At 40.9% G+C, this 12,594-nt stretch overlaps 1 protein-coding gene across 1 annotated transcript in view; it reads left to right on the top strand.

Moving 5' to 3' along the window:
* Positions 1–12,594, top strand: part of SLA2 (Src like adaptor 2) — a 39,808-nt gene that overhangs the window by 11,849 nt on the left and 15,365 nt on the right. The window contains exons 2-4 of the mRNA XM_027867303.1: positions 772–902; positions 5,763–5,889; positions 7,729–7,815. Coding sequence (XP_027723104.1) covers positions 782–902; positions 5,763–5,889; positions 7,729–7,815 — 335 coding nt within the window. The 5' untranslated portion in view covers positions 772–781. The remainder of the gene's footprint in view (positions 1–771; positions 903–5,762; positions 5,890–7,728; positions 7,816–12,594) is intronic.

The raw sequence follows: 12,594 nt of genomic DNA on the forward strand, positions 1-12,594 counted from the left end.
CATCAGACATGACTGAAACAACTGAACAACAAACAACAAAAAAAAGGTCCCATTTGGTTGGAGTACAAAGTCAAGGTGGGGAATAATGCAATAAGGCTAAAACTCAATCAACAAACACTTATTAAGCACCTGCCTACCAAGTGCCAGGTGCTGGGGGTACAAAGGCAAAAATGAAAAATAGTCTTTGTCCTGAAGAAGGTTGCTTCTTTCTAGGGTAGAGACCAGAGTGAGGAAGGTGGTTGTCCCATCCTCCTCGGCCCTAGTCAGACCTCATCTCGAGTACCTTCCCTTCCAAGGGCTCATCTCATTTGAGAAATGGCAGAAACCATCCAGACTGTACAACGGAGTGCAATTGAGAGAGTGAAGGGATTGAGAGCACGCTTTGTTGGAAGAGGAGTGCCAAAAGCTGAGATATGTTTAGTCTGAAGAGAGAGGTCTCAGGGATACATGATTCGTATTCCCAAATATCACAAGAGTTAGCAGGAGGATGAGGCAGAAGCCACCTTTTCTTCTGGTAGTGTCTCACCTCTACAGGTCAAATGACTCCCAAGTTTATACAGGTAGCAGTTGAAAGGGGTAAAATTTGAACCTAGGTCTTCTGACCTCAAATTCAGCATTCATTCCACTGTTCCCCAGGGCTCTGGCACAAAAACAGCAAATTAATCTCCTCAGGGACTGGGACTGGAGGGTTGGGTGAGGGTTGGGACAGAAGAGGATTGAACCCAGTCAGTTTAGGAGCTGTGATATTCATGGTCCAAGTTTCTCTTCCAGATTCCTTCTCATGGCATGTTTCAGAGCCATCTGCCAAGGTACTATGGGAAGTCTGCCCAGCAGAAGGAGGAGGAGCCTACATGTTCCTGGGCTTCCTGCCAGTGGCCGGGAAGCTGAGCTTTTACAGGAAGGTAAAACGCAGTCTTGCTTGGGCATCTCACACCCAGCTTCTCCTTAGTTAGTGGGGCTTTGGAAGGTATGGATCTCTAGGAAATCTCCAAACCTCATTTTACCCAGTGATTCCCAACAACTGCCTCAGCTTTAGCTGGATTCAACCAATAAGTCTATCAATAAGAGGGCAGCCAGGTGGTGCAGTGGATAGAGCAACTGGCCCTGGAGTCAGGAGGACCTGAGTTCAAATCTGAACTCAGATACTTACTAGCTGTGTGACCCTGGGTGAATCATTTAACCCCATTGCCTCCAAAGTAAGTCAATGAATAAATTTATCAGTAATCATCTCGGTCACTTACTAACATCTGCTTGATCTTAGACAAATAATTTAACTTCTCTGGCCTCAGTTTCTTCATCAGTAAAACGAGGGGGTTGGCCTCATTTCCTTCTGAGCCCCATGCAGCTCTAAATTAATGATCCCACATACTAGGCACTGTGATAGATGCTGGGGATACAAAGACAAATCAAAACAATCCTTGCCCTCAAGAGACTTAGGTTCTGTCAAATCTTATAGAGCTTCATGTCATGGGTAGGTAGGTTATTTCAGTGATTTCTTATACTTGGTTGGGTTTTTGGGGGGGTTTTTTGTAAATTTTAAAGAAATTTTTAACTTATATACAAAATGAGAAAAGGAAAAAAAACACATTGCCATGGATTCAGCAGACCATAAGAGAAGATTCAAGATAAAACAATAAATTTCCATTTCAAGAAAACCTATTTAATAAATACCACACATTGTTTTCAATGCCTGGTTTTTCTTTGCTTCCTTGTTGGTTTTCTTTTGTTCTCTGCTGTTCTTTTTTTACCTTACCCCTTCCCCAAAGAAGGCTACAGTTAAGTGTGGATGTATATACATATACATAGATATCTATAAATATACACATATACACTCATACGCATATGTGTAAGACTGCACTATGCTTATTTATTCCTTCTATCATTTGTTTCTCTGAAGGTGGATTGCATCTTCCTTCATAGGTCCATATCTTTCCATGTTTTTCTAAATTAACCTGCTCATCATTTCCTACACCCACCAATATTCCAACCCAGTCACATCCTATCTGAGAGATTGTTTATGAAAGTTTTTTCCCAATTTTCTGCGTTCTGTTCTTGGCTACATAGGTTTTATTTATACAAGAAAATTTTAATTTAAAATTATCCTTTTTACACTTCAATAATGCTCTTGCCTTATAATATAGTTTAAGGTTTAATACTGCTGAATCTACTTCCTTTATATCTTTTTTCCCTGTTTTCTTTGAAGTTCCTGACCTTTTGTTCCTCCAAATGAACTGTTATTATTTTTTCTAACTCAGTAAAATAATTTTTTAGTAATTTAATTGGGATGACATTGAATAAATAGATTAGTTAGATAAAATTGTCATTTTAAAGTTTATATTGGCTTTACCTATCCATGAACAATAAATATTACTTCAATTATTTAGATTTGAGTTTATTTGTATAAAAAATGTTTTATATTTATGTTCATTCATATAGTTCCTGTGTTTGTTTTGGCGGGTGTATGTTCGTATCTTACATTGTCTAGATATTTTAAACAGACTAGAACAACATTGAAAAATACTGCTGACATATAGTGTAGTTTCTCTTTTTTCACTTTTGATTAAATGTATTTTAACTTTAACTTTGTCTGAGAACATGATTACTATCTTTGCTTTTTTCACATACTACATTTTACTCCTGCCCTTTATTTTATCTTTGTGTGGATCTCATTTTTATAATGTTTCCTGAAAGCAACATATTGTTGAATTCAAATTTTTAATCTGCTCTCCATTTCCATTTTTATGGGTAAATTCATCCCATTCACATTCTAAGCTACAATTACTTATGTATTTTTATCTTTTCTATTTTTCCTCACATCCTTCTCACCCCTATTTACCTTATCCCACCTCACTCCTCTGCTTTACTTCTGTACTGCTACCTTGCCCTCCTATTCCTTAACCTACCCACCCCTCCAAGAGTCCCTCCCTTATCCTCTTCCCCTCCCATCCCCTTGTCCTCTTATTTCTTTCTGAATTTAGAAGACATATATATATATATTTCCCTCTTTAACTCATTCCCAATGAGAGTAAGTTTCCAGTACTACCTTCCCCACACAGCTTTATTTTTTTAGAATTGCCTCATCATACTCAGCTCAGCCCAAGCCTTTCTTTCAAACTATCCAAACAATGATGACAATCTTAAAAGTACTGCTAATATTTTCACATATATGAAGTAAACAATTTGAACTTATTGAGTCCCTTATAACTGGTCTTCAATGTTTATCTGACATTTCTCCTGGATGTTACATGTTGAATTTTCCCTGAAGTTCTGAGGCTTTTGTCTCAGACTCTTGGGTTTTTAACTCTGAGATTCAACTGGTCCCCTGGGAGAATGTCCTTCCTGGGTTCAGGGTGCCCAAGGCATCACTGGTCTGTGGGCTGTAGCTTCTGGAGCAGAGATGTCAAACTGGCCTGTGGGCCACCTGCAGGCCACAACACTCCCAAGTGCAGCTTGAACCAGGTTAAAATTTTAGCCAGCCTGATAGGTATAAAGTCATATCTCAAGGGTGTTTTAATTTGTATTTCTCTGATTAACAATGATTTGGAGCATTTTTTCACATGGCTATATATAACTTTGAGGAATCCTTATAGATTTGATGAAGTTCTTTATATATTTGAGATATGAAAACTTTATCTGAGAAACTGTCTAAAAATTTTTCCCAGTTTTCTGATTTCCTTCTCATTTTGGCTACATCGGTTTTCTTTGTACAAAAATTTTTAATTTAATGTGATCAAAATTATCCATTTTACATCTGATGACACTATCTTTTGTTGATTCATAAATTCTCACCTATCTATAAATCTGATAAGTAGCTATTTTAGTATGTTTTTGTAGTAATAAATATATATACACACACACACATATAAAAATATATGGTTTTCTAAGTCAGAAGTGTTAAACACAAGGCTGCACTCCCAAGTTGACTAAATCAGATGAAAATGTAATTGGGAAATATTTAACAAAATAAAAATACAATAGAACATAGATTATATGAATATGTGGTTTTCTAAGCCCACATGTGGCCTGTAAGCATCCTTATGTACCAGTAATACAACCTCACAGCCCTTCCTGTTTCTATTTGAATTTGACACCACTGTTCTGGAGGGCAAACCTTGAAGTTATAGTGAACCTAGTTCTATAACACAGGAGCTTCAACCTCCTCCCAAACTCCTGGAGGTCGGAGCTTTGGAGACCTTGTTCCAGAGGAATACAGTGTAAGCTCCTTGAGAACAGAGATGGTTTCATTTTTTGTTTTTGTATCCCTAGGGCCTAGTACAGTACCTGGAGCATAGTAGGACTTAATAAATGCTTCTCAGTTGATTAATTGATTGATTGATTGAAGTGGCCCAGAGTAAGGGAAAAAAAGGAGAAATAGTTCTTCCTAAATAATTTGGGTCACCACCTTCTAGATAAGAGAGAGAAGACTGTCTCACTACACTGGAAATCAGTCTCCTCATGGCAAATATTATCTTACACAACAATTCTGGGAGGTGAGTGCTGTTGTTATCCTTATTTTACAGATGGCAAAGAGAAATGATTTACCCAGGGTCACATAGCAAATAAGTCTGAAGTTACATTTGAATTCAAGTCTTTCTGACTCCAGGCCCGGTCCTCCATCTATAAATTACTATTTTATTATTATTGATATTATTGATGTTAGTAAAGCTGACTTTTATATAGCACTTTAGGGATGGGGATAGGAATAGGGACTTGACCTGTAATTTCATCAGAGTATGGAGCTCCCAATAAATCCCCTGTACTAACGCAGATTGGTAGAGAATAATGTAACCATAGTAAGACCAATACCAACACCTGCACCAAAAAAACAAACACAAAAAAATCCATCCTGATGTCCAGGGCTGGGCCACCACGTGGGCCGGAGAGCTTTCCCCCACCCATAAAATCTCAGAGTTTGAAAGAAGTTCTCAGATGAACCTCACCCATCAATCAAGGGCTCATGTCTCAGCTTGGTGGAAGCAGCGCTGAGCAGGAGTCACGGCAGCATTTTGGTGGGACATACACTGAGTGTGAAGTTGCCAAGCCCGGGTGACTTCTGTTAGAATAAGGCATAAAGCCCCCGGCCTTATGGGAGCTAGGGTAAGAGGAAAGGGAGGAATCGGAGCTGGAAGGAGGCTCAGAGGGTAACTGGTCTAACCATTACATGAAGAAAAATCTCTTCAGAGATGCAGCATCATAGAAAGTGTCCTAGGCTTAGAAGGGAAAAACCTGGGTTCAAATCCTCCCCCTGCTAAGCACGTGAACCTAGACGAGTCATTTAATATCTCCTTCCTGAGTCTTGATTTCTTCATCTGTAATATAACTATAGTCTTCTTCATAGGTTGTTGTGAGGACCAGATGACCTATGTAAAGTGCTTCTCTCCCCCATTAAGGTGCTATATAGGAATCCTGGCAGACATGGGTTCAAATCCTGACTCTGCCATTTAATACTTGTGTTGTCTTGAGCAACTAAGCTCTCAGGATGGACCTCAATGTCCTCATCTGTGGAATGGGGTTAGAATGAATGACCTCCAAGTTTCCTTTCAGCTCCAAATCAGTGGTCTGTGATCATTTCTTTTATGCCTAAAGTGTCCTAGTACTACCATTTATGGTCACCAAGTTCTTTTTGAATCCTCAGGGTTCAGCAGTTCCACATTAAGGATAAAGAAACTGAGGTTTATCTAAGGGAAGGGATCAGTCCAAGGTCACAGTGAATCGACAGCAGAGCTTAGACTAGAACTCAGATCTCTCTTTTCCTCTTCTAGGGCTCTTAACTGTCCCTGTCCCTCCAGATGAAAGCAAGGCTATGGCTGTGGCTTTGGACAGTTTCCCAGCTGGGGAACGGGGGGAGCTGGTGCTGAGACTTGGGGAGCCACTGACCATCATCTCTGAGTAAGTCTGTCGGTAGGTGCCTGGGCCACAGGGGGCTAAGTTGGTGCTATCTCATCCCAGGCTGCCAAAGCCAACCACAGAGCAAGCCAGGCTTTGGACTGGAGATCTTCAGGAATCCAGGGTGACTGTCTTACCTAGCAGAGGCAGGTCATACCAGATCAGCTCCTCAGAGTTGGTGGCATGCTTTGGCTACCCACCCCAGGGCTGTGCTTCCCTCGCTGAGCCCAGAAGGGAGCCAGAGTCTGAGCAACAGCATCTTTGAACCATCAGCGTCCAGCCCTGCTGGGAGGCCTTGGGCATCAGGACAAGGGAGGCCCCAACCAAAGTGAGAGGCAGGCAGACTTGGGCTTCAGCACCCCTTCTACCATCTGCTTCCTTATCCCTTCTCCCCAAGGCTAATTCTCTGGGGAGGGGGAAGGTGGATGCATACTGCTTCCCAGTGACCAAAGTGCTTCAGCTCTTCAGATGGCTCGGGTGCTAAGGGGTAAGGACTGTGTTTTGGAGGGGACCTCTTTTCCTCTCCCATAAGTAACTTGTGTTCATTAGCAATGAGAGCCTTCTAGAAAGGGTGCCTTGCTTTTCTGGTCTATCCTGTCAAGGACTCTGATGATGGCAGTCTAGCCACCCAATGGGCCATGAAGGGAGAAATGGCACCTCACAGTCAGGCTGTACCTACTCCTTCCTGTTTCTAAGGTTGCCCATGTCAGAGAATCATGGAATCTGGGTAGGAAGAGGACCTGAGAGTTGTCACCCATTCTAGCCTGTACCTGAGCAGGAACCCCTGCTGCAACCTCCCTAACAAGAAGGGGTCAATCCAGTCTCTGTTGAAATATATCAAGTGATGGGGAACTCACTCATTAGTGATTGAGGCTTTTTTTTTTCAAGAGGTGTGGGCCCCAGGGATGTGAGGTATCCTAGGCAGGGTTTGGGGGTTCCCACCAACCTCAATTTAGCAACAAGGAGCAGCAGAATGAAATAGTGGAAGGGGCACAGGCTCTAGAGTCAGAAAGCCCTAGGTTCAAACCCCACCTCAGATACTTACTACCTGTATGACTTTGGGCAAGTCACTTAGCATTTATTAAGTTCCTGCTATGTTCTGGACATCATCCTAAGCCCTGGGCAGTGTACTACTAGACCATCCTGCTGCTGATCATCTACTTTATTTCCAACCTGGGTTAGTTCACCCCTCTTTTGGCAGCCTGAAGCCCCCTTGCTCCTGGGAAGGATCCCCACATTGGTGCGATATTTAGTTGGCTTAGTGCACTGTAGCTCAGAACTCTGAAGATAAAGCAGTTCACCAACCCTCAGCCTCCCCAGTAGACTGGATTCTAATGTGTGCTGCCATGCCCAACCCATGATCCTCTAGTAATGAGGCCTCCCCTGCTGCTCCATGGATCATGCCTGCACTCCATTCATGTTCTAAGAAAAGCTTTATGGAAGGAGAGGGGAAAAGCCCCTGGTATACCATGATCCTGTAAGTCTATGAGCATCATGAGAAGGACCTATCTTAATCAATCAAAAAGCATTTATTAAGTGCCTACTGTGTGCCAGATATTGGGTAAGGCACAATAGGATACAAAGACAAAAAAGAAAGAAAGAAAGAAACAAGTTCCTGCCTTCAAGGAGCTTACATTCTAATTGAAGGAGACAAGAAGTTCGTATGCAAGTATAGACAGAATAAATCTAATGTAGGTAGGTCTCCTGAACTCTGGAGGAAAGAAGAGCTCAGAGGAAAGAAGATGTAGTTTCAGAGGGTTATCGACCTCCTTTAGCAACTGCTGGGTCTGCAATTGCCCCTAGCTTGGAGAAGGGAGTTTAATGGACTTCTTTGGGTTGCAGCAATGGAGAATGGTGGAGAGTTATGTCAGAAGCCACCAACAAGGAGTTCAGTATTCCCAGCAGCCACGTGGCCAAAATCTCTTATGGGTAAGTTTCCCTCCATCTCTGAGAAAATCCACTGTCCTATAGGTTACACACACTTTCCTGGTAGGAGGAGACATGGGATCAAGCTGTAGCTCTACCATCAAAGCATTCTGGGACCCTGGACAAGTCCCTTCTGCTCTCTGGGCTGCCATTTCCTGTGTAAGAAGGGTGCGGACTAGGTGGTCTTTAAAGTATTTCCAGCTTGGAATTTCTGTGTTCTAATGTCCCTTCCAGATGTGACATTCTACAGTTCTTTGGGGAGATCTCAAAGGTCTTCGCCTTGGGGAAGCTTTCAACAGTGATAATAGAGGTTTGAAGTTTAAAAAGCCATTTCCTCAAAACAATGCTATGAAGCAGGTATTACAAATATTATCGTGCCCATTTGACAAATGAGAAAGGAAAGAGATTTATCTGTGATTTAAGAGCACAAACAGCAAACCCAATCCTTCTCCCTCTGTACTTGTGTCTTGGATCTTATTCCCTTCCATCTCCTCCAGGAATTTGTCATTTTCTCGGTCTCTGCTTTTCTAATGGCTTACAGACATAGCTAAGTTCCATACTCACCCTTAAAAACCTTCACTTCAACCTGCCATTCCCTCTAGCTACGTCCCCAGTCCTTAGAAATAGTCACCTACAAGCTCTCGCTTCCCTTCCTCATCATAGCCTCTTGAAACTGCTCTCTCAAAAATCACCGTAATTTTTTTACCGATGAATTTGAAGACTTAACTTCCTTGACGTCTCCACAGCATTTGACATTGTTGACTGTCCCCTCCTCCTGAATATTTCCTTTCTTGGTTATTGTGACCCTGCTCTCTTCTGTTTTTCCTCCTCTATGTGACTTTCTCAGCCTCCTTTGCTGGGTCTTTACCCATCTTCTACCCCAGTGGCTGGCATCCCTTTTCCCCTGAGCCTTGTCTTTTTCCCCTTTGCATTCTCCCCTTGGAGTCCCCATAAGTCCCAATGGATTCTTCCATTGTCTTTATGAAGATGACTTGCACATCTATATAGCCAGCCTTCTTTTTCCTGACCTCCAGTTCTACATCTCTGGTTGCTTGATGAATATTTCCACCTGGAAGCCCTGTAGAAATGGGGATAAGGACTGAAACTATGATTGCATTGACATGGCCTCATAAATGAAGAAACTATTTCTACCAATGCAACTCACAGTCTTAGAAAGCTGCCTAGAGCCTTGAGAGATTAAGTGATCTGCCCAGGGTCACACAGCCAATATATATCAGAGGTGAGACTTGAACTCAGGTCTTCCTGGTTCCAAGGATCATTAGGGGCATCTCAAATTCAACTTGTCCAAAATGCAATGCATTATCTTTATCCTCTAAACCTAAATGTGACTGTGGGATATAGTAGAAAGATTGCTAGACTTGGAGTCAGGAGAGATGTGGGTTTTAAATTTCATCATTGACATGACTAGCTGTGTGACATGGGGCAGGCTGCTTAACTTCTCTGAATCTGTTTCCTTATCTGTCAAATGAGAATAATAATATCTGTAGTAACTAATTCACAGGGTGGTTGTAACGTTCAAATAACATACTATTTATAAAGCACACTGAAAACCTGAAATGGCAATGTAAATGCCCATTATTCATAACATTAATAATGATTATTATCATTACTTATGAACAACCCACCCCTTCTCCACACTTCTTTATTTCTGTGGTGGGTTCTAGTCACCTAGCTTCCTAATTCTGAATCACCGCTGACCTTTGACTCTCCACTCCCAGAAATGTTAAGTAATTTAACCAAGATTACATGGGTAATAAGTAGCAAAATAAAGATTTAAACCCAGGTCTTTTGACCTCAAATCCAGCGTTCTTTCTACTGTGCCACACTTCCTCCTTAACATTTTGTAAATACATTACTGTACCAAACTGGTATGGTCCTTCCCTTTGCTTTCTCTGTTGTCAAGGTGATCAAGTATTTGCTGACTGAGGTTATTTCTAGGATCTTTTGGTTTCCTCAAGGTAGCAATGATACGTTTACAATGATAAGGAAATGGCCATAATCTGTCAATGTTTGTCCTTTGATTCATTTCCTTTTTTTTTTTTTTTGCATTAAAAGCCAGTTTGAATTGGTCAAGTAGTATCTGTTTTAATTGAACACCGTATCATCTCATCTTTAATTTTTCTTCTAATTTGGTATTGATTTTGCTCTCTGCTCTAAGAAATCCGTAGTCTAAATATCCAAAGACAGTTGATTTAGAAATGACTCCCACATTGGTATCTAGTTGTTGAAAGACAGGATTCTATTAAGCTTGGGCAAGACAATGTTAGGCTCTAAATCCATGATACTATATAATTAATATCATTTCCAAAGATGGTGTTAGATATTCGCTACATCCAATGCCCTCCGGATCTTTTTTTAAAGAAAGTATTTATTGTATTCAGGTATAAAAGTTTCTTTCTGTGTTGGGTACAAGCCTAAGCCTCTTTTGTTTCCTGGTCCTGAGTCATATTTTCCAATTTATTTTTCACTGAACTCCCCTATGGACTTTTGCACTAAAGTCACTGAATTTTACAGAATATATTCATTTCATTGGGAGGATCTTATCAAGTTCATCATAGAATTTCTTTACCTTCTCATCCTCTGCAACAGATACTGGTGGCCAAAACTGCAGTGACTTTCACAGTGGTGTTTTTTACCTATGCTCCTCATGAGCAATGCAGGGTGAGGTGGCTAAGCATGTCATATTTCTTGTTACCTTTAGATGTCCAATGCGACCAGCTCTACCTCTCTAGAGAAAACCTGTCCATTGGATTTAGCTGCAACTTCTACATTTCTTGGAGTTTCCTGTAGTGAGAATATCAGTACTGATGTGATTCAATTCCTCCAATACCATGTCAACTCTGGTCACTGGACAAAGACCTCCCCTTTCTAGCCTAGCCCTCCATCGTCTTACCTCCCTATGGCCCAGGCCACTTCCCACCCTTAATCCTATCTAGGCTCCATTCTCCCTTGGCCAAGTGGTCCAGGTCCCTGGAGTTCTATTACCTCATAGACTACTTGACCACTCCTAGATCCCTCCCACAGTCTTTCTGTATATACGGTCCATCTTGTCTCCATTAAGATGCTCAGATTCTTATAATCTAGTCAATAGCTTATTAATGTTCAGACTCCTTGAGTCTGCCCAATATGACAGATGTTCTAATAAACCTTGTCATTGGCTGAAAAAAAAAAGACCTCCCCTTTAGAGTACAAAAGGCTGAATTGACATTTTCAGACATCTAAAAACTAGGTGATCATTAACACCTACTGGCTAATCCTTTTTCTAACACTCTGCCACTGTCAGGGCAAAAGTATTAGGGGATGAAGTATTTTTCTTTACTTCAGGGATTGCCATGGTCAAAGAATTCATAAGATCATAGATTCTGAGCTGGAAAGTAACTTAGAGGTCATTGAGTCCAATTCCTTCATTTTACAAATGAGGAAACTGAGACTGAGAGAGGTTTAGTAACTTGCCCAAGGTCATATATAATAATAATAATGATAATAATAATAATAATAATAAAAAATATTAGCTAGTGTTTGTACAGTGTTTACTGTGTGCCAGGCACTGTGCTAAGGACTTTACAATTATTATCTCATTTGATCTTCACAACAAGGTAGGTAGGTGTTATATTATTTCCATTTTACAGATGAGGAACCTGAGGCAAACAGTTTAAATGACTTGTCCAAAGTCACACAGTCAGTGTCTGAGGAAGGACTTGAACTCCAAGCAGTTCCAATTCTAAACCAATGTTCTATCCATGGAGTCAGCTAGCTGTCACCAAGTGTCTGTCCTGCTGGTGATGAACCTCTCCATCCTTACTTAAGCTATTTTCAGGAAACAGACATAGAATTGTTAGGACCACAGCAGAATGTTTTTGCAGCATGGCAAAAGGATGAGGCCATTCGGGTCCTGTGGGTGTACAGGTGGACATTTTTCTTGGAATCTATAGTGAATCCTCAACTTTCCCAACCTCAAGAATTCAGGTGATTTTATTAGTAACCTCATTTTTACTTTCCCACTGGCAACCACTGCATAATCATGACTACTTGAAGTAGAAAAAAGAATGAGGTGTGACGTGTGCAAGTTTGTGGAGCAGCTGGTATCTTACTAGGTGCTTTGGGAGGCCATCTCCAGTTGTCCTGATCTATATTTTGCCACTGGATATGGATGGCTCTGGAGGAGAAAGTGAGACTGGTGACTTTGCACAGCCCTCCCTCACTTAAATTCGATTCACTTGCAAGTCATGGCATTACCTCCCTGAAGTCACAGTCCTCTTCAAGACCAAAGGACAAACAACAACTAGGTGCTTTACTGGTTTTGTTCACCCTACCGTTGTAAAGAACGCCCTGTGCATTCATTGCATATTTTCATTGTTTACCTTTTAAAACTCAAGTTTTGTGTTGCAATTGTGCCCCTAAAGTGTAGTGCAAGTCCTTTGGACTCTAAGGTCAAGTGTGCAAAGTCAGTGATTCAGCTTATTGAGAAAATAGAATACTTTATGCCAGGATGTCTGTAGCCACTGTCAGCCACAAGTTTGGTGTTAAGAATTGACTATTCATTATATCTGCAAAAAGGAGAGTATTTATGATACTATAGATTTCACATGTTATAAAAAGTGACTATTGTTTGAAATCAATGTGGGTTTTTTTTTTAATTGAGATGTTAGCAAAAAGGTTATAGAATTCTAGGGAATTATTAGCAAGAAAAATGTTTTGCATGTTACCAATTTTATTTTGTATATAGCATTTTATGGGTTATTTCACTATTACTGTGATAGA

Source organism: Vombatus ursinus, unplaced genomic scaffold, assembly GCF_900497805.2.
Source record: "Vombatus ursinus unplaced genomic scaffold, bare-nosed wombat genome assembly UNPS02014785.1, whole genome shotgun sequence".
NCBI classification, from domain to species: domain Eukaryota; kingdom Metazoa; phylum Chordata; class Mammalia; order Diprotodontia; family Vombatidae; genus Vombatus; species Vombatus ursinus.